At 30.3% G+C, this 21,315-nt stretch overlaps 4 protein-coding genes and 4 non-coding genes across 8 annotated transcripts, besides 11 other annotated features; 1 reads left to right on the top strand and 7 right to left on the bottom strand. All coding sequences in view use genetic code 4, as the record gives it.

The window, feature by feature from the left end:
* Window positions 1–11: 11 nt before the first annotated feature.
* rnl lies at window positions 12–9,169 on the bottom strand. Its single transcript has 4 exons — window positions 8,518–9,169; window positions 5,876–6,966; window positions 2,983–4,363; window positions 12–569 (listed from the first exon to the last, which is right to left on the bottom strand). It is a non-coding gene; the product is annotated as a large subunit ribosomal RNA (ribosomal RNA).
* Window positions 752–1,036: a mobile genetic element.
* Window positions 1,201–2,580, bottom strand: rps3 (ribosomal protein S3; the record flags this gene model as incomplete). The annotated part of the gene is made up of 1 exon: window positions 1,201–2,580. One exon carries the CDS (start codon window positions 2,578–2,580, stop codon window positions 1,201–1,203), a length of 1,380 nt encoding a protein of 459 aa, XP_062761054.1.
* Window positions 4,561–5,544: a mobile genetic element.
* Window positions 7,069–7,878: a mobile genetic element.
* Window positions 9,170–9,330: 161 nt separating the features above from the next.
* trnP(tgg) lies at window positions 9,331–9,404 on the bottom strand. Its single transcript has one exon. It is a non-coding gene; the product is annotated as a tRNA-Pro (tRNA).
* A 300-nt stretch (window positions 9,405–9,704) lies between these two features.
* trnS(tga) lies at window positions 9,705–9,790 on the bottom strand. Its single transcript has one exon. It is a non-coding gene; the product is annotated as a tRNA-Ser (tRNA).
* A 155-nt stretch (window positions 9,791–9,945) lies between these two features.
* On the bottom strand, window positions 9,946–10,018 carry trnI(gat). The gene has a single exon. It is a non-coding gene; the product is annotated as a tRNA-Ile (tRNA).
* A 672-nt stretch (window positions 10,019–10,690) lies between these two features.
* On the bottom strand, window positions 10,691–19,895 carry nad1 (NADH dehydrogenase subunit 1; the record flags this gene model as incomplete). The annotated part of the gene is made up of 5 exons: window positions 10,691–11,161; window positions 13,728–13,975; window positions 16,251–16,347; window positions 17,782–17,928; window positions 19,755–19,895. The coding sequence occupies 5 exons, from the start codon at window positions 19,893–19,895 to the stop codon at window positions 10,691–10,693; spliced, it is 1,104 nt and encodes a 367-aa protein (XP_062761053.1).
* Window positions 11,162–13,727: a mobile genetic element.
* Window positions 11,187–11,651: a mobile genetic element.
* Window positions 12,549–13,727: a mobile genetic element.
* Window positions 13,976–16,250: a mobile genetic element.
* Window positions 14,128–16,248: a mobile genetic element.
* Window positions 16,348–17,781: a mobile genetic element.
* Window positions 17,929–19,754: a mobile genetic element.
* Window positions 18,327–19,754: a mobile genetic element.
* Window positions 19,896–20,227: 332 nt separating the features above from the next.
* atp8 (ATP synthase F0 subunit 8) lies at window positions 20,228–20,380 on the bottom strand (the record flags this gene model as incomplete). Its single annotated transcript has 1 exon — window positions 20,228–20,380. One exon carries the CDS (start codon window positions 20,378–20,380, stop codon window positions 20,228–20,230), a length of 153 nt encoding a protein of 50 aa, XP_062761052.1.
* Window positions 20,381–20,546: 166 nt separating this feature from the next.
* QC763_0115640 (uncharacterized protein) lies at window positions 20,547–20,879 on the top strand (the record flags this gene model as incomplete). Its single annotated transcript has 1 exon — window positions 20,547–20,879. One exon carries the CDS (start codon window positions 20,547–20,549, stop codon window positions 20,877–20,879), a length of 333 nt encoding a protein of 110 aa, XP_062761051.1.
* Between the last annotated feature and the right edge of the window lie 436 nt (window positions 20,880–21,315).

Here is a 21,315-nt window from a genome sequence, read left to right as displayed (position 1 = left end):
AAATAAAATATATCAATTATATAGTTTACTATAAAATTAGTACTTAATACCTTAAAATCTCTAGATTCTTGCAAATTAAGCCTAATGACGTAATATTATATTACGTATATTTAAGAAATATCCCAAGACAAGCTTCGTGCCTATATGCTTTCAGCACTTATCTTTGACTAACTTAGCTTTCCTGCCATGCTTATGTTATTTATTTAGTTAGTGACTATAACATCCCATTTTCCTTTTTTTTCTTTCGTACGACGTCGAAAAAAAAGAAATTAATACAAGGCACATAAACAACAGGTAAACCAGAGGTTAATAAAATTGGCATACCTTTTGGGTATACAACAGTACCCCATGTTCCTTTCGTACAAGATTAATCCTTGTTATATTCTAATTCCCTCTAGAAGATAGAAACCATACTGTCTCACGACGTATTTAACCCAGCTCATGTAACTTTTTAATCGACGAACAGTCGTACCCTACATAGTTTCTGCATCCGTGAGGATAAGTTAAGCCGACATCGAGGTGCCAAACCGCGCACTCATTATGTACACTCTTGCGCAAATTAGCCTGTTCAACTTGTTATCATTTTAATTTATTTCCATTTTTTACAAAAGGGTTCAGACTATTTCTTCATTTCTTATTTTTTTTTCACCAGATGGGGCTCGTACCTAAAATTAATGTACGAGTTTACGCCCTAAATACAAACCTATTATTTTCCGCTATTTTTTTTTATTTATAGCTTCCACATTGCTTTTTAACTTAAAACTCTTCCTTTATTCATATATAATTTTATATTACGTATTTCTTTTAAACCTACTTCAGTTAAATGTTCTTTGTTTTTTAACATTACATAAGCTTGTTTAAAAAGTAGATAGTCTTCAAATTTTTTTGTAACTAGAGGATATTTATCAAAATGATTTATAATCAACTCTAATTCTTTTAAAGACTCAAATTTAATTTGACTATTTTCATCCGTTATGATAGTTCCTCCATTAAAGAATTTTTTAATTTCATTTAATATATGTAGGCGCAAGCTCCCCGATTATGTAACTCAAATTTAAAACGTAATTTTATAGCTCAACTAGTAGAACGAGTATTATCATTATAAACTGTTATATTAAATGAACCTTATGCATCAGAAAATCCTGTGACAGCCCATGAATCTATACTCGTATTAACTGAACTATAAGTAGCTGATGTAGACTAAGATTTACCTGACACTCAACCTTTTACTGCAAAAGCACCAATCCGACGTTTATACGCTAGTATTGAATAATCAATATTAGGTTTAACAAAACCTCTCATATTTATAGATGATAATCCTTTATATGAAGAATCAATGTTTTTCAAACCTCCTTTCCACCTTACTTTAAATTGAGATCTATCTGCTCTATATCGTTTAGTTAATCTACCTTTAGCTTCTAATCTTACACCGCCCATATTTTTATAATTTATAGAATTAAAAATTATTTCATATATTTTTAAATAATCTTTATTAAGGCACTGGTGTGAAGCTGCTGCTGTGGCAGCGGCACTCATAACGTTATAAAATAACTTATTTAAGAATTTAGATAAATTCTTATCGAGCTTGCCCCCTCTAAGTATATAACTTATTTTAGTATTTAGATATTTATTTTCTAATAATTTAAAATCTATACCTTTTATATGAAAACTTTTTTCTATTATTCTATTTACTTTAGGTAAAACTACCTTATTTAAAATAGTATCCATCGTTCTTAATATATTAGCTCTTCTATTTTTTAATTTAGATAGTAAAATATTAGTGAAAAAATCACTATGAAATACCACCGATCTAATATTTACAATATTAAATTCAACTTTCTTATTATAATATTTTACTATAAAATTTTTCAATTTATATAAAAGTTTTTCTTCAAATTTATATTTATTAAGATTTAGTCTTAATTTATATTTTCTAAGAAGTCTTAAGTTTTTAATTAAAAAAGATTTAGTTAGAGTTTTTTCATATTTAAAAATTTCTTGCAGACTTCGTAGGGCTACTGGTTGGTTATCAGCTTTAGCTAAATCCTTAAAATCAGAGCTATAGCTTGTTTGCATATCCTCCGGATTAGAAGCAGCCAGACTTCGTGTGCAGCCACCTTCCTTCTTATATAAAATAACTGCAAATTTAGCTATTAAATTAAAAAGATTTTTGTTTAATTTTTTTATTTTTTTTAATAAAGATATTTTTTCTCTGTTATAGACATATACAGTTATAACTGCTTTATTATTAGTATGTTTTACTTCTGCCTTACTAGCAAATATTTTATTTAATGAAATACTTCTAGTTTTATATGATCTATATTTATTATATAAAAATTTAGGATTAAAATACAAATTAAAAAAACTTTTAATTAATAAATTAATATTTAAATCATAAATAGGCATATTTTTTATATTATTTTTATTAAATACATAAATACTATTTTTTCATTCCCTAGATACAGGGGGAAAGTATCTTTTTCCTACTTCAGATTTACTTTTAAAAGGTATTTTTTTATTATCTTTATTAAGAGCTTGCGCCAAAAAAATAGATAAAAACTTTGGAGTTTTATTATTCATGCTATGTATAATTTATTATATTTTTTTACATATTAAAAAAAAAAGAAAGTTGGGTATTAATAAAGGATTATTGTTAGCATTACTCACCTTATAGTCGTTGAACGATTTTATCTTTATGTAAAGCAGCTAGCTGCTTTATAATGCTGAGATAAATTTCGCTTCAAATTTACTTTTTTTCTAGAGCGAGCTGTATACAGCTATATATCACCCCCAGCCTTAAAAGTAATTTTTGAAATTAACCCAATATATTATCAATTATTTATTGCGTACGTAAGCCGATTTCATACTTCGTATGATATTTATGCAGACATACTTCTGTACAAATATCCCTAACGTAGTATGTATGTCTATACGTCTGTATGCGGACTTCGTATACATAAATATAAATATTGAAGGACAAACATCCCTAGCGTAGCTTTTCCAATAATCCAAGATCTCTCCTTTTTGTATCTTGTGATCCTATGCCCCGCTTACGCGACTGTAAGATTTGTTGTTAATCAAACAGTAAGGCAAGATTAAGCCATTAAGCTTTATAAGTAACAAACATTTTTATTATTTACTTCAGGCTTAGATTTAGCTTGCGCTAAATATTTTAAACACAGCAGCACTAAATAATAACTATAGTAAAATATTAGAGAGGTGCAAACTCGAGGTGCCAGAGCTTGCGCCAGAAATTGTGCCTCGAGCTTGCGCCTATCTCATAATATTTACTTTATTACGTCTAATTTCACTATAAATAAAATCTTACCTCCTAATTTCATGGAAATTATATTGCAAAAATACATATATAATTTTTATACTGTACCCAAGGACTATATTATAAATGAATCGAATTCATTCATATTATATTCTATGAATAGAACATACATGATTAAATATAGGATTACTATAAAAAATTGCAAACATAAATTTTTTTATTATTAGACACACCCATTTACTCTTTATGGGGTCTGTGCCCCGCATAAACTGTCTCCTAACAATTGTTCTACCTTATAAATACGTATTGTATTGGTATGAGTAAACTACGAAGTTCCTAACTTCGTAATTTTATAGTTCGTAAATTAGTAACTTCATAGTGAGGTGTCAACTAACTAGCGGTGCAGCTATGTAGCTGCGCCACAAAATTGCCTTATCACACCATACTGATACGTATTTTGACGACGAGCTATATATAGCGCCGTCCTTGTAGTTTGATTTATTTATTTCGGTTGACTTTCTTATTTAGTTCCGCATATAGCTACACTGATTTCCATACTAGCACGTTTAGTAGTGCATAGTATAAAAATCTAAGATAAATTTAAAATAAATAAATTATAATATGATGGAATAATAAAGGTGTTTCAATTATATTTTATCAATTACCTTATACACTCAGAATAGCCGGGATCATATTCAATAATTAGTAACAGTAAAGCTGCATAGGGTCTTCTCGTCTAACTAGAGGTAAGCAGTATCTGCACTGCTATTCCAATTTCACTGAGTCAATCATAGAGACAGCTGTTGTATCGTTACATCATTCATGCAAGACCGCATTTAACGGCCAAGGCGTTTCGCTACCTTAGGACCCTCACGCTAAGGCCGCCATTAACCGGGGGTTCCTCTAAGACCATACTTTTATCAATATAGTTAATTCGTTAACCAGCCGGCATCGGGCAGAGATCACACTCAATACCTAGATTTTCATCTTTATGCAAAGTGCTTTGTTTTAATTAAACAGTCGTACAACAATATTTCATGCTTCTTCCTTTTTACTCGTATTAATCGAGACTAATGAGCCCTCCTTCAACTTGTTATCAGTCATTAAAGGTTAATTATTTTAACCTTAACTTTCCATATTTCACAACATGGTTCAGACTATGTCTTCATATCTTATTACCAATTTCGCTAATATTTTCTATCCTAATATTCCTGTCCACGGTCAGTGGACTATATGTACGTGATATAAATCTCATACTCAAGGGAGTATGAGCTTTATTTTTCTTAAGAGTCAGGAGTCTCTTCATCCCTGCAAATAATCTTATCAGTTAATGTTTTATCTGTAAGTTTATTTGTAGATAATCTTGCTCCATTCATTCCCTCTGAAAGCCTTAATAATAAAATTTTTACTTCTTCATTATCAATGTGTGCTTTGCTAAATAATTTGTTACAAATAAAACCAAAGGTTTTAAAATCCTCCTTCTTTCTAGAATAAAATTCTAATTTACTTAAAAATAAATTAAAATAATTGTGTAAAAAATCAATTCCTGTTATTTCTAATCTTACCGAAGGTTTGCTATTACCCTTAGCCTTACGGTCACGTACTTTAATTCCGCCCTTAGAAGGCAGATTTAGAGATTGTGTCGCGTTAGCTATTAGTTGGCTACGTAGCATCAAATATTCACAAATTTCGATTAAAAGGGGTTTTTGAGCTAAAGTTAACTCTAATTCAAATTTAGGAGTTAACCCTTGTGTTTGTACGATGAAACTACCCTCTCCTTCTATAAACCCTAATAACTTATAATCAGTAATTACGCGTTTATAATTGATAGGTAGAGTAGTAGATACACGTTTTGTATTATGGTCGGCTCGTATCTCTTCAATTTTTGTCTTCAAAGATTCAGTAACTGAACCTGGACGGTCAAAGTATAAAAAGAAAGCCTCCCTAAAATTAATATAATCTAAATATTTATCACCCATTAATTGATACTCATCCAATAAATCGATAAGAATACGTAGTTCCTTTTCAGAACCTACTTCAAAGGAACAAGTATTATATTTAGGTCTTAGTACTACTCGTCCCACACCTAGTGCGAGGCAAATAGTCCTTAAAACGGCTTCATCGTCTATATGTAATTTTATTACAAACTCAAAATAATAACGAATTTTATTATTAGACATAATTTTTCGTTTTATGTGAAAACACCCTTCAGCATCTATAAATCCAGCAACTCACTCATAAAAATTTTTATTTATTTGATTATTCATTTATTGGACATTATTATATTTACATATTATGGGTAAAAGATATGTTGGGTATTAAAAGGCGATTATTGCTGTATTACTCACGCCATAGTCGTTGAACGATTTTATTGTTTTTTTTTTATATCACTGATTCTTTTAGTATTAAATAGTACAAATAAGTTATCTAATAGACTAAATAGGAGCTTGCGCTCTGCAATATAGAGCTTACGCCCAAATACTAATAAACTTCGCTTCAAATCTACTTATCTTAAAGATTAAGTGTAGTCTTTGAAATTTTCCCAATATATTACCAGTCAATTTAAAGTGTTAATATTTAAATTACTGGAGGACAAACATCCCTAAGTTACGGTAGTTAGTTTGCCGAGTTCCTTTATGATTGTTACCTCATTACGCCTTCGTATTCTCTACTAGCTTACTTGTTTCAGTTTCTAGGTACGGTACTTCCTTCTCCTATTTCCTTAATTAAGCGAGTGGTACTACGTACTACATGCTGGCTTGACTACGCAGTAGTTTGCATGCATGAGTAGTGTCACCCACTTAGTTTTATAAAGAAAATCAGATCGGTTACTTTTTTTTCCAGCACATTTTTCACTCCCTACAAGGCGCGGCTGCAAGCTCCTCAAAAAAAAAATAAATTTTTCGAGGTGCTTGCCCGTGCCTTGAAGGTTAAATGTTGTCTAAAGTAATTAGATTTTCTCATCGCAATAATATAAGTATTATCAACTTAGAGGCCGTTACTTTTTTAAAACTCTTTCCATAAGCTTTAGGCGAGAGAGCTTAACATATAATATAATATAATATTATATTATAATTTACATAGCCCTTCTTTTTTGTTACTCATGTCACCATTATCACTTGAGTTGTCCTATATTTTTCTTTAAAAAAGAAAAGTCAAATATTAACTCAACGTTCTGCTACCCCACAAAAATGACCATAATTTAATTTATTATGGTCATTTGTGGACAAAGTTTCGGTATATTATTTAGATCCGATAAATTTTCGATGCTTTTAAGATTTAACAAGTGCTCTGTTACGAGGTCTTTAAAATATGGCTGCTTCCAGGCCTATCTTCTTGTCGACTTATATAAAAACCCTCTTAATTTCACTTAATAATAATTTTGGAACCTTAACTATTTCTTTGTTCTGGGCTGTTTCCCTTTTGACATACAACCTTAGCATTCTATGTCCGATAATTCAAGAACCATCTTTGTCATTCCGAGTCTACATACTCACCGATAAAATCTTCACGATCCCCCGATGTATACAAATAAAATGTATTTCATATAAATAGATAAATAGCGAGGAAAAGCTTTCGCCGCCCCGCGCCTTACTTATCCATATGAGAATATACATCTTGTCTGAGATAAAGTTCTGTACCTACTAAGATGTTACTTAAACTGCCTACTTTTATAGGTTTCGCAGAAACAGATCTACCTCTTTAATCCTAATTTAGGATAAAGCCGAGGTCCTTCTCCCTAAATAGTTATAAACTATCCATTTAACGGGCAGTAAAGTACTTTTTATATTTTATTTTTTGTGGCCTGCTTGCTTACAACTATATATTTTTTTTATTGGTTTTTCAGAGATAATGGCTTTTTTTACAGCAGTTCTACTTACACCTATAGCTTTAGCTGCTTCAGTTAAACTTGTATATTCTATTACTTCTGAAGTAATAAGATTTTTAACTATAACTGCTACACCGTTAAGTGATATAGCCGCTGCCGATATTTTAGCACGTGTCTCATCTGAAAGTTTTATACCTTTACGTGAGCTAGATATTTTATTTTTATCTTCTTCAGTTAAGATTCTACCTGTTGCAGCTAATGATAGATTCTTTCGTGTTTCTTCACTCACTTTACGCTCATTTTTAAAAAATTCTAAAGTTTCTTTACTATGCTTAAATCCTAATGATGAACCTGCTTGTTCTAATATATTATATTCAGGTTTTAATAAGTCTAAATAATATTGTTCTCTTGTTATGGGATCTACACCTTCACAGTACTCAAGAATATCTAAAGTAAAGTTTGAGTGTCCATATTTTAAAAGAGCATTATGTATAGCTGTATTATACTTCATTATATGTTTAACACTATAATATTTGTATAATCTTACAGAAAAATTAGAGGAACTACCAATATATGTTTTTTGATTTACATTGTTAGTTCAACGATACACTACCGATTTATTTTTATTTTCTTTTAATATACGATCTTTCTCAAGCTCGCTATTATAGTAAGTTATTACTGGTTTTACCATAGAAAGGTTAACATCCGACTTGGATGAAAAATAACAGCATAGCTGTTTAATATTTGTATGTAGAAAGAAGTATATTTTAGTAGCTTATTTTTTTTTTAATTATTTTATATATTAATGAATATATTCAATTACTTCAGAGGTTATTCTTTCAATTCTATCACTGGGGTAGGGTGCTAACCTTCCAATGGCCCGAGTACCTTTCTACAGTGTACCTTGCTTGTAGCTGCTACGGGTATCTATTCATAATAACTTGTCGGCTATTATATCTGCAAGTAGCTGGTTACAGCTGCTTGTACAGAAAATAATGAAGTTTGAATATACTACATTAAGGCGGATCTTGTTTGCATATTTCATATGCAGTAAATGTTAATAAAAAGTACTTTAATGCCCTGCATCCTTTCGGATGAGGCTTGACTATATCTTAAGCTTGCGCCAACCTACATCTAGTCGATGAACAGCACACCATTTATCGAGCTCTACTTCATAATCCGGAGGGATTAGAAGCCTGCCTAATATTTGGTGCTTGGCTGCGGATTACCCATTTCACTTACGCGTATCAATTTCGATTTTACCGTACCACGAGTCATTACCTGTGCCACAAACTATGTTACCACGTCTGTTTGGTTGAAATTGCTTTAGGGCTTTCCCGCAATTTGAAGGTTTATAGCAGAAGGTTCACTTCTACAAACTGGCCTAAATAGTTGCTTAGGCTATTTTTTTACCAGCTATCCTAGTCAGTGTTGTCTTTCACTCGCTTACCATAGTTCTTCGGATATCTTTGCAACGATAACCCGTTCGGACCTTTATAGCCCTGACTATAGTAAGATCACTAGGCTTCGGGTCTAACTTTAGACACTATTCATTATTTTAATGATCGGTTTAACTATGCATGTCATCTATCAAATCAAGATAATTAGCTCGCATCTAATGTTAACTTGGTGACCCATTATGCAAAAGGTACGCTCTTGCTTTTTATTATCAGCTTGAGCTGCTTATAAAACTACTATTTCAAAAAAATTTTCCCTCACGGTACTTTTCACTGTCGCTCATGTATTATATTTAGCCTTTGAGGAAGGTTCCCCATAAATTCAAACAGCTTTTAGGCCATTTTACTTATTTATATAGGCTACTCTATTTTAGTTCACACTAATCATAGAATCTCGTTTGATTTTTTTTCCTGAAGTTAATAAGATATTTCAATTCACTTCGTTTATTAAATAATTTCTCTAAGAGTTCATATGTTTTATTCATGTACATAAGTTAAATTTCTCTCTTTAATACATAGCACGTATTTCCATAATAGTCTCTTTATATACTTGTATATCTTAGATATAATATAAAAGATATATACAATTCATTTATATTTTTATAATTTCTACAATAAATTAATACTGTATTTATACCCTTAGTATAGCTATAACGAGGGGGAGGAGTTTGTGTCACGCCACGCCTAAAGGCGCAAGCTCTAACTTAACTTAAAAATTTTTTTTTCCAGCCAAATACAAACATGTGGTTACACAAGGAGTAAATATATCGGGTTACTGTGACTCGAACACAGAATAATCCCATCCCAAATGAGATGTCGTAACCAATCTGACTCTAACCCGTAAAAATATAAAATTTAGAGCTTGCGCCCTGCACCTTAGTTAAAGAGAGTTTGTACCCTAGTACTATATAATGAAGGTAAAAACTATAAACTAATCAAACCGTGCTACATACTTCGGCCCGCCTACTTCTGTATGCAGGCATGCTACTCAAGAGTAAAGGTACGCCTGCATACTTCCGGCGAAGCCGGAGTGTACTTCATTTCATATGTAGGCGCAAGCTCCAAATAAATAAATAAAGAGATGGGCTTCGGCTCCTCGCCCTTCAGTTTATAATTTTAATATAGGTAGAGCTTGCGCACGCAGAGAATATGGGATTCGAACCCATGATGGAGATTAACCATAACTAATCTCAAGCTAGCCACCTTAAACCACTCGGTCAATTCTCTTTAACCTTGAAATGTAAATAACGTACAACCATAATATTAATTATATTAATACTATACCGCCATACATACTTCGTATGCTTTATATAAAGCAGACGAAGTAGAGAGCTTGCAGACGAAGTATCAATATCCGCAAGCTTTAAATAATTGACCTTCTTTGATTCCTCAGCGGCTCGAACGCTGATATTATTCTTATCAAAAATACACTTTAACCAGTTAAGTCAAGGAATCTTATAAATAGGCAGGCTTCTAATCCCTCCGGGATATGAAGTAGAGTTCTAAATGTTCCCTGCTACAGTGAACTGACTATAATCACTTGCCTCATTAAAAAGACTAGACGAAGTATGAAGTATGCATACTACGTCGCGCGGATATTTATACTTCGTCTGCAAGCTCTCTACTTCGTCTGCTTTATATATAGCGAGGAGGAGCTTTCGCGGCGTCTATGTATGTAGGCCAGCCAGCTTACTAAATTAAACTAAATTTAAATTATGAATTACAATTTAATATTACAACAACATCACTAATATATTTTAACATACTTATTATATAATAACGTTACGTTACATTGCTAACATATTTTAATATAACAAATATATTTTAACCTATAAGATTAATTATTAGTATTATTACATTTGTGTGAGGAGGAGTTTGCGCCGCGTCTATGTATGTAGGCCAGCCAGCCAGCCAGTCAGCCCGTCAGCCCGTATATTAATGTTAAATTATGACTATGCATACGTACTACACACTACGTACTACGCACTACGTACTACGTACTAATCATAGTACCCTACCTACCCTCTACCTTGGATAACTGGAGCTAAATCGATTAAAATCCCATTTCATATTCAAATATGAAATCAAAATATTAAAAGTATTTTATTTAAGGGTAATAGAGGTTAACTATAAAACATTAACAGGTAAAATATTATAACTATATAATATACAAGGAAGTAAAACAATTAAAGCAAATAATAAAGGTAATAAAACCGTTCAACAAAAAGCCATTAATTGATCGAAACGTATTCTAGGAAAAGAAGCTCTTACTCATATAAAAAGAAATATTAAAATAGAACTTTTTAATCCTATAGTTAATCCATATATTAATCCTTCTATAATAGAATTATTAACAAAAATTTCTTTATAGAAATAATAAAATATATTAAAAAAATTAAGATCAATAAATCCTATATTAAAAAGGATAGAATAAAAAAAATTAAAGACATCTAAACTATTTATTGACAAATAACCCCCTAAAAATAAAATACTTGTAAGTATACACATTAAAACAATACTTCCGTATTCAGCTAAGAAAAAGAATACAAAAACTACTGCAGCATGTTCTGTCATAAATCCACTAACAAGTTCTGATTCCAAAAAAAAAATATAAGTTTACCATTTAATCTTTTATTGCTTTAAAGTAATATAACTTATTATAAATAATCCCTGAACTTAAATACTTACCTACTGTAACTCTGGATATATCTAAATATTTAGCAAGTTCTACATTGTTTCTGAATTGTGCTATTAAATTATTATCTAAATCATAAATACCTACTCCTAATGGATACTTACTTAATTTATTACTTATCTTATCTTTAGTTACTTCACTATGTTTTCTTCCAAACATAGGATTTAACTCTCCTGGTTTACTAATTAGAGCTAAAGCTTCTTTAGTGTGGTTTTTACCATACATTGGATGCTTCTCTTTATTTTCATAACGCTTAATCATCTTTGATTTAGCTTCATCCGTATGTTTATAACCTGTAATACTTATAGCTGAAGTTGTAAAATTATAAAGAGTATCTATATGGAATCTTCCCAGGTAACTAGTTTCTAAGTCTGTTAAAGATTTATGACTCATAACTTTACTTTCATATGTAAAATATTCATAAATACAAAAATTAAAGTTTTCTAGGCCATACTTCTCAAAGGCTTTTTGTAAGGCGGTATTCGATTTTTTATTTCTAATATGTTCATTAAGTATTATGTACAAATCTTTTGCACTACCGATATATCTTTTATTATTTAAAGTATTAACAAAAGAATATATACCACCCTTACCTTTTAATAATTCGCAATAAGATTTAATAGAGTTAGCATCATTTAGATTACCTAAGCTAATAATAGGAATAGGTCTTTTATCTGATTTAGAATTTATCTTTCTTACACTAGAATAATATCTTTTATTGCTATTGATATTAAGCACAGATTTTTTAATATAGATTAAATTATTGTTAATTAGTTTATACGCAATAAAGTTAGATTTCAAACTTATATTTAGTATCTTTCGTGCTTGCGCACCAATTTGGACTATATCTTACCCTATGTTTATATGGCGATCACGTATAGTCTCTGAGGATCCTACTCATAACAAGGCTGCCTTATTGTTTTGGTTTCCTGCTGATTGTCCTAATATACCAGATAACAATAGGGTTTTCCAGCAAATAGTGATCTTTAATGAGACCGAATCGTATTGTTTATTTAAACGCCTCAGCTTTATCAATCTTTATACTATCTTAACGCGAATCAAAAATCTATAATGTAACAAAAAAATTTAAGATAACTCGGCCGCCGCCTAAAAATTTATTATTTATTAATAAATAATAAAAAGTGGTAGCTGGTGGTGGGTCGGTAGCCCTCGAGAGTAAATAAAGTTTAAGGCTTCGCACTAACTATTATTAATAATTAAACGCCGGTTATAAGTAGTACGAGCTTGCGCCCGAAATACGACATTAAACAGGGTCATTTCCCGTGATAGTTATTTACCTTCATTACTTTCATCATCTTGTTTTTCGTTTTTATTTTCTTTGATGTATTTATTCATATTACTTTGAATATTTTGAATTTTAGCAAATTGTTCAGCTGTCCACTGACGGTTTTTTTTACTTTTAATCACATCGGCAGCTTCAATAAAAGATAAGAAATCAAAAACTTTAGCACTTTGAAGTGGATATTTTTGAAAAAAAGGTATAATTATGTTTTCTAACAACTCGAATTTATTTAACTTAAAGTCAACAGCGTCGGTGTTTCTTTTTTTTACACTACCACAATCAAAAAATGTAACTATTCTTTCCATGAGAGTAGTATCTCGACTATGTTGTGTTATTTGAAAATGTAATCATACTTTGTAACTAGTGCTAAGTATTGATGGTGCATCTGAAGACTTTTTCTCGACTGTAATTATATTAAAACTACCTTCCCCATCTATGAATCCTACTAATCATTCCGGTTGAATTTTTCTTTCTGGAACTTCAGGTCTCATTACTGGTACTAAGTTAGGGTATAATTCTTTTAATTCCTCTGATATTCCTTTATTCAGATAATATCTAAGCTTAAGGATTTTTATAAATCCTTGTTCACTTAAAGAAGATTCATTTTTTATAATTAAAATAATTTGCCTAAATAATTCGAAATCAGCAAATTTTTTAGTTAATAGAGGATAAGCTTCAAAATGCGGTATCAAAATATCTACAATATCACTAAGTTTTCTAATAATATACTTAGCCGTATTTTTCTCAAAACTTATAGTTCCTACTCCTCCAAAATATTCTTTGATACGATATAATATATCTATATCTCGGGCATTTAATTTAATTTGGAAAAAAGGATCTAATCTTCATCCTAGTTTGTAGCCTTTAGCTTTATAAATTTTAATACCAAAGGAACCTTCTCCATCTGTGAAACCTGTTATTCATTCAGGGTGTAGTGAACTCACTTTGAGAGTTAAGGAACTATATAATTTTTTGAATGTTTTAAAGTTTATCTTTCCAGCTGCATAGTGTAATTTGTAAAATGTACGTAGTATTATACTAAAATTATTGTAAATATTCATAATAATAGTGATATTATAAATATAATTAAAAATTATTAATCTAGTAATTGAAATAAATACGGTTGTAATATAATAATAAGCTAAGATTATTTGATAATTTAAACTAGCCTCAGCGAGATCGAAGGGGGCTCTGTTTGTTTCAGCAACAGAACCTATAAAAAATATAATAAATACAGGCAATAATGGAAATATATTCCAAATAGCTCTTTGAGATTCTATATTAACACTAAGATTTAAACTTCCAGTTAGCATAATTACTAAAAGTATAGCAGAACTTAAAACTAATTCATAACTAATCAATTGAGCTGTACTTCTTAAGGATCCTAAAAAAGCATATTTACTATTAGCACTTCCAAATGTTGTTATCGTAAAACTGTTTATGCTTTACATCTAGTTCTTTCGAACTGGTTCAGACTATGTCTTAATCTTAAATAACATTTATTAAGGAAGGTTTAAAAACGCTAATGCTAAAAATATAATAAGAAACTAGTGACTAATTTAACATTTAATAATCGTTATTTTGAGGTGTACTATATAAAAGTAATCCTTTATACTCTAAGTCCGTATCTATGTATTTAGTTATTACAGTATGATGCATATGCAAGACACGTACAGCTTCACGCTTAGTTTTAAAAGGCTGATCAGGCAACAATATTAATTTACCTTGTAAATCTAATTTATATACTCAAATTTCACTACGAACATAACGAGACTTATCGGCCTGCTTCATTAATTCTATTTTTAATTCAGAATTAATTGCCTTTTTAAAAAAGTACACGTTCATCTTATTTTGTTTTGTAGCAAATTTAGTGTCCAAATGGCGAGTTATTGTTCTATAATTAACATTAAAATAGGCAGCTGTATCAGATATACTAGAAAAAGGTTCATTATTTATTAAATCCAAAGTTATAGCATCATAAGCATACACTTTTATTTTATTACCTAATCTAATATTCCCTGAAAGTTCTCTTAAACTTATTATTTCTAACTCATTTAACGGTCTACTAAACAAATAAGTCCCTTTAACTCCTTCAGCTTTTTTAGTATCTATAAAATAATTAATAACATTACGACTAATACCTAATATATTTGATGCTTGAGTTTTAGATTCAAAAGGACTACCTTTTATTAAATCTAATGTTAAAGCGTCATATGCTCATACTCTTTGAGCTATATTACTTACTAATTTAACATCTTTTAATATATTATTAACTTTATCTAATGTAGAATTGAAATCTATTATAGGCTTAGTAAAATATAATTTACCTCTAAAGGGGAGATTAGTATCTCTAAATAATAAAACAGTTCCATAAGCAATTCTTTCCATTTTACTTGCTTCACCTATACTATTATATTTAGTATAAGTAGGAATTATTACTTCACAATCACCTTGTTTTTCCAAAGAATATGTATAAATAGAAATAGGTTGATTACTTTTTGACGTTAACTTTGTAGTTTTTAAACTAGTTATTTTTTCAGTTAAACTCATAAATATAGTAGATTCAGAAAAAGCTGAAGAAAAGGTTGTATTTAATAAAGGTAAAAATTTTTGAAGATAATAATTTTCCCGAATCCCTTGTTCATTAGAAGAAGAAATCTCTATTATAGAAAATTTAAAGTGTTCTAAACCAACTAATTTTAAAAAAGCATGAAACTTACTGTTAGAATCAGCTTTAATATGATTATTAATTCTTCTTTTAAAAAGAGTAGTTCTACCTATATAATATATATGGGGATTGTGTATATATTCCATAATATATATACCACCTTTTGACCCTCATTGTTTTAAGAATTCTGATTTTTCCTGGGAATCTGATAAATTACAAGAAACTAAAATTAAATTAGAATCAAAAGGAACTACTGGAGCTATTCTATCTTTAAATAAATCCTTTATATACAAAGAATGTAAAGCTTTTAAATCTTCTTCATTTAAATCTTTACTACTATTATCAATGTTTTCCTGATCTAAATTAAACTCATCATTATTTAAAAGATCACTGTCAGCGACAAAAGAATTTTTTTTAGTCTTTTGCCCAGGACTACTTCGCACACCTGTGTGGGAGCTTGCGCCCTCCCGGATGGTAGAATAAAAACGTTTCAGTTTATTATCACTATTCCCTGCAAAGCATCCCTGACGGAGATAAGTAGAAGTACTAAGCTTAACAGTTGATAACTTGGATTTAGTATTAGCCTTATTATTTGATTTATTCGCGTAATGACTCCTAGTACTTAATAACAACAATGCTACGAAGCAGCAAGTAAAGCTGAAAAAAACTATAAGAACGGTGCAGCCATAAATTAACACATACATTGAACTTAATATAAGGCACAAGCTCCAAATAAATAACGAATAAAAAATGTTATACGGTCAGGTCAAATTATATTCTATAAATATTGTACTTAAAAACTGAACAATTAAAAAATAATTTAAAACCCCGATTGCTCTTGGTAGAACTATTAATGTTTTTAATAACCTACTAGTCGTTGAACGTTTATACTTTAAACCTAATGACTTTATAAAGAAAGTATATTTCGCTTCAAGTTGACCTATGATAAGTTTTTCTTGAAATTCAATCGGATTATTATCATTTGTTTCTACAAATGAAGGACTTTTTTTTTTAAGATAAAATCCAGCCAATAGTATACCGTACGTGGCTAATGAAGATACAGCTAAGATATAATAAATACCTAAGCTAAAATCATTAATAGCTAGACCAGGTCCATACTTATATAAAAGTAATAATAAAAAATTTAAAAACTTCTTCCCCTATTCATACCCTTTTGAATTTCTTTTATTTTTATAATATTTTCTTCTTGTTTATGCTCTCTTTTTTTTACTATTTCCTGGCGAAGCATACTAAGCATCAATCTTTAAAATCTAAAGATTTTATACCTAATATTGGATTATTAATAAAAAAAAGGTATTATAATTTCAGCAATATCAGAAAACTTAGTAACTTTAAAATCCATTGTGTTTTCTTTTTTTCTTAAATAACAATACCCACAATTTAAATAATCTTTAATTGCAATTAATAATGCTTCATCTTTTTCATGCTGAGTAATTTTAAATAGAAGAGACTTAAAAATACCATTATCTAAAGAAACAGAGAAATTACCTTCACCTGACGTAAATCCAGATATTCACTGTGGATCCGGAATTACGCAAGGTTCTCTTAAAGGACGGGCGAGCTTGCGCCGGAATAGTTTCAGGAAACATTAATTGTAATTCTTTTGAGAGCTAGCGCCCCGAAATTTAAAGTTGCTTTTATATTAATAATTCGAGCTTGCGCCGTAAACCTTTAGTAGTCAAATGTTCTTTTAATAGGATAATAGAAACAATTTGTTTAAATAATAGATAATCTCCTTTTTTTCTCCCTCGCGCCATCGCTTCGCTCGATGACGCGGGGCCGGAGAGAAATTAAAGGATACTTATCAAAAAATTTAATTAATTCTATTAGCTCTTGCAATTTTCTGACTCTAAAAGTACATGTAGATTGGCTATTCACTACAGTACCAATATAGGCTTCGCACTAAACTACGTTGAATTCCTAATATAACAAAAAAATCTTTAACGTGGAGTTTAATTTGGAGGCTGGCGCAAGCTCTAAGCTCCGGGTTGAATTTCTCAACCTGCTATATATTTAGGTTTTTTTATCATATTACACATAAAACAACCCTCAGCGTCGGGGTGTAAACGCTCCCTGTTATAAATCAAGGATCTACTTGTGCGAGGCGTTCGTCGCTCTTATTTTTCGACGTCGTCGTAGAATAATTACGACGAAAATTAACTTTTAAAGAATTAGAGTGGCGTACAGCCTTTTCAATTAATGGTGAATCATTGTTATTTTTACCGTACACTTTACGATAACTTATTTCTAAGCTTATAGAGCACACCTTAAATATTTACAACAATATTATAAATACCTATAGCCGTCTGCTCGTTGCTCTTTTACAGTATTATAGGCGCGAGCTCTCTTAATACTGACTTAGATACGCGATTGTCCATTTCTCAGAGCGAGCTTGCGCCCCATCTGATCATCTTATAACTTATTACTATACCTGAATAATTACTTCAGCCGCTTAAGTACTTTCGTACCTAGTTTAGTACTATAAGCTTTAGGAGTTCCCCGTAGTTTGACTATATAACCCTATGGACATAAGGTATTACTGCATAACCTAAAAGAGAAAAAATTAATGTAATAACAGGACCTAAAAAGAATAAGATTATGTTAGCTTGTGTTGGTGCTACATATTCTTTTAATAATAGTTTTAAAGCATCGGCAAAGGCTTGAAGTAGTCCATAATACGAATCTCCCCTTTTAATCATGTATAAAAAAAATCATACTGTAGATTTAGGCAGGGGCCTTCTCCCTGAATAATAAAAATATTATCCATTTAACAGAATATTATATAAATATTCCTGTATCCTTTCGGATAGGGTCTGACTATATCTTAAGTATTATGTGAACAATAATACCAACCACCGTCTAGTCGATGAACTGCACACCATTACTTATACAATAAATATATGGGGCTTGGCTGCGGATTACCTATTTCCTTTCGTGCATCTATTTATGTGTTACTATACCTCTTTCGAGCCACAACTTAATTACTTAATTTGCTTAGTCTAAATAGCTTTAAGGCTTCCCCGTCAATTTGATGGTTTAAAGGCCAAATAAAGTTTCCTACGCTTTATTTTTACTATTATTTACATATACTATAAAAATAATACCCTTTATATGATTCATTTGAATCTAAATATTTGTTTATTGTTTTAACACTTATTTTTAAATCTTTAGATAAAGATAATTTAGAAATATAGCTAGGTTTATTGTCATTGATTAAAGTTAATTTATCATCTACATATTTATATACTCAAATACTAGTTGTCATATTAGAAACTTTATTAAATTTATTAGATAAAAGATTTAAATCTTCTGTATCTAACTCATTTTTAAATAAATATATTAATTTACCTCCTTTATTTATAGCTTCTTTAGTATCTAAATGATTAATTAAAGATCTATAATCTACATTAAAATAATCTGCTGCTTTTTTTATACTATTAAAATTACCTATTAATTCTAAAGTATTAGCATCATATATTCAAACATTAAGGTTATTATGTTTTCTAGAAAAATGAACTTCTTTTAATCTTTCTATATTTAAATTATCCAATTCATTACTAAATAAATAATTGTTTTTAATACCACCAGGTATTCACTTATTTAAGTGATTATTTACTGAATTATGTGACACATTTAAAATTTTAATTGTCTCACCTATAGAATTATAAATGTTTTTAACAATATTACTTTTTGTATCTATAGAATAAACTCAGACTTTTTTACTTATAGTACGATCTAAATCTAATCCTTGAATGGTATCACTTACTAATTTGTCTATTAATTCAAAATCTACTATTAAATCAGTTAAAAAAATATTGCTTTTATAAGGAACATAAGTATTTAAATAAATATTTATAGTTTCTCTGCTTATATTTAAATATTGAGATAATTTATTAATACTCTCGAATTTGATATAGTTATCCTTAAGTGATCCTTCACTATAAGTATATAAATAGACAGGTATACCTGAATATTTATTATCTTTGTTTCATTCTAATTGTTTAAGTTTTAATATTTCATGTAAAGAGTCGTAATTTTGTATAGTATACATCTCACTTTTATATATTGTATTTAATAAAGGTAAGTATTTTTGTAAATAATAATTCTCTCTTTCTTTTTGAATATCTAAACTACAAATCTGAATAATTGAAAAATGAAATTTATCTCAACCTACAGCATTAGCAAAAATATGAAATTTATCTTGTAAATTTATATTAAGATGAGCTTTAAATCTATTTCTAAAATTTTTAGCTCTTCCTATATAAAAAATCTCAGGATTTTCTTTGTAAGTAAATATATATATACCCCCTTTACTTTTAATACTTCTGAAAAAAGTCTTAAGATCCGAAGGAGACAATAAATCCTCACAAGTTTTAATTACGGCTGCGCCGTCTTTAAAAGGCTTAATAGGAGCTTTTCTGTTTAAATATAAACCATTTATTAATTTATCAGTTGTAGAAGTATGATAATATTTTTTAAAAGAACTAGAGACGCTGTGTGTGCGACCTACGAAATTAGGACCTAATCTTCTTTGCATACTTGCCATAGTTTTTCTTTCCGCAATTGTAACATAAGCTATACCTAAAAGGGCAGGAACTAATACCAATACAACCTCAATTAATGAAATAATGATAGAATAATACATAATAAAGATATAAAAATTAAAAACATAATCAAAAAAAAAAGTGCTAATAAAAAAGTAACCTCATGAAATGTTACCATTAACGATAACTCTCTATGTTAGTTATGAGTATGAGGTTTCATATGTTTATATAATAAGAGGAGGAGGAGGGGGAGCTTGCGCTATATATAGCGCTATATATATAGCGCTGTACATGGCGCCGCGCTACGTGTAGCGCCAAAAAAGACCAATATCCTCAATTTGTACCTCTGCTGCTGCGGCTACGCCGCCAGCCTGCCTGTGCGAGCTCCTTAGCTTTAGCTTGCGCTTAGCTGCAGGAGCAGTAGCCTTTTTATTTATCCTAAAAGTTTAGATATAAAAGTACGAGATAAGAATAAACGAACAAATCTAGGTAAAATGTACTTAGATAAAATATACACAGTTATAGCAAGTATAATAAAAGTAAATGTTATTTCATTAACAAAATAAAATGGGACTAATTGAGGCATATAAATTATGAAAAAATAGAAATAATACTGATATAAAAGTATCAAGTTCTAAGTTTAAATAATAAGAGCTTTAGCTTGCGCAGCCTTATATATTAATTTAAACTTATGCCAGAGCATAGGAAGATGTAAATATTGAGCTTGCACCTCAAGCAGGCACAAGCATGATATGGTGTGTGCGAGGAGGAGGGGGGAGGGGGGGGGAGGAGATTGCGCTATATATAGCACAATATATAGCAGACGAAGTATGTATGGACGGCTTTCGATATCTTTTAGATACCTCCAGCCAGCTTTTTGTGACGAGTTAGTTCGCAGTGTACGGCGTGATTTTACGTCCTGACCTGTACCTTACTCTTTTCATTTTTTATATTATGCTCTAAATTATCCCATAGGGTATCCCAAACCAACCTATATAATCATGTGGCGCGGCGCAAGCTCGCTCCGTATTAACATACCACTTTCTTCCCAGCACATCGCAACTATACATAACCTAACCAGATAACTTCATAAGTATCCGAAGATATCTTTTTATCATAGTGGTTAGTGATATAGTGGGAGATATTGGGTCGAGCTTGCGCCTGAAGTGATTCGTATAATTACTTTCGAGCTCTACTTCATATCCCGGAGGGTTTAGAAGCCTGCCTAGGTCAAAGGTATCCTTTATAACAATATTTTTTGTACTATGGAGTATGTGTGTCATACACTTTTTAAAGACTCTATTAGGCGCGAGCTCTTAAAAATTAAGGATTACCCCTCGGCTTCGCAGGAAAATTGGAAAATTCCCGGAATTTATTTATTTATTTTTTCTAACTTAGAGTTTATTGTTTGATCGGTCACCCTCTCAAATTCACAGCTCGACACTAGGCTTAGGATTCCGGTTTTCTCCGAGGTACTCTTTTTACTTATTTTCATCCATCAATTAGTACACGAGGAGGATA

The sequence above is a fragment of the mitochondrial genome of Podospora pseudopauciseta (assembly GCF_035222475.1).
Source record: "Podospora pseudopauciseta strain CBS 411.78 mitochondrion, complete sequence, whole genome shotgun sequence".
NCBI lineage: Eukaryota > Fungi > Ascomycota > Sordariomycetes > Sordariales > Podosporaceae > Podospora > Podospora pseudopauciseta.
This window is presented reverse-complemented; position numbering and strand designations above follow the sequence as displayed.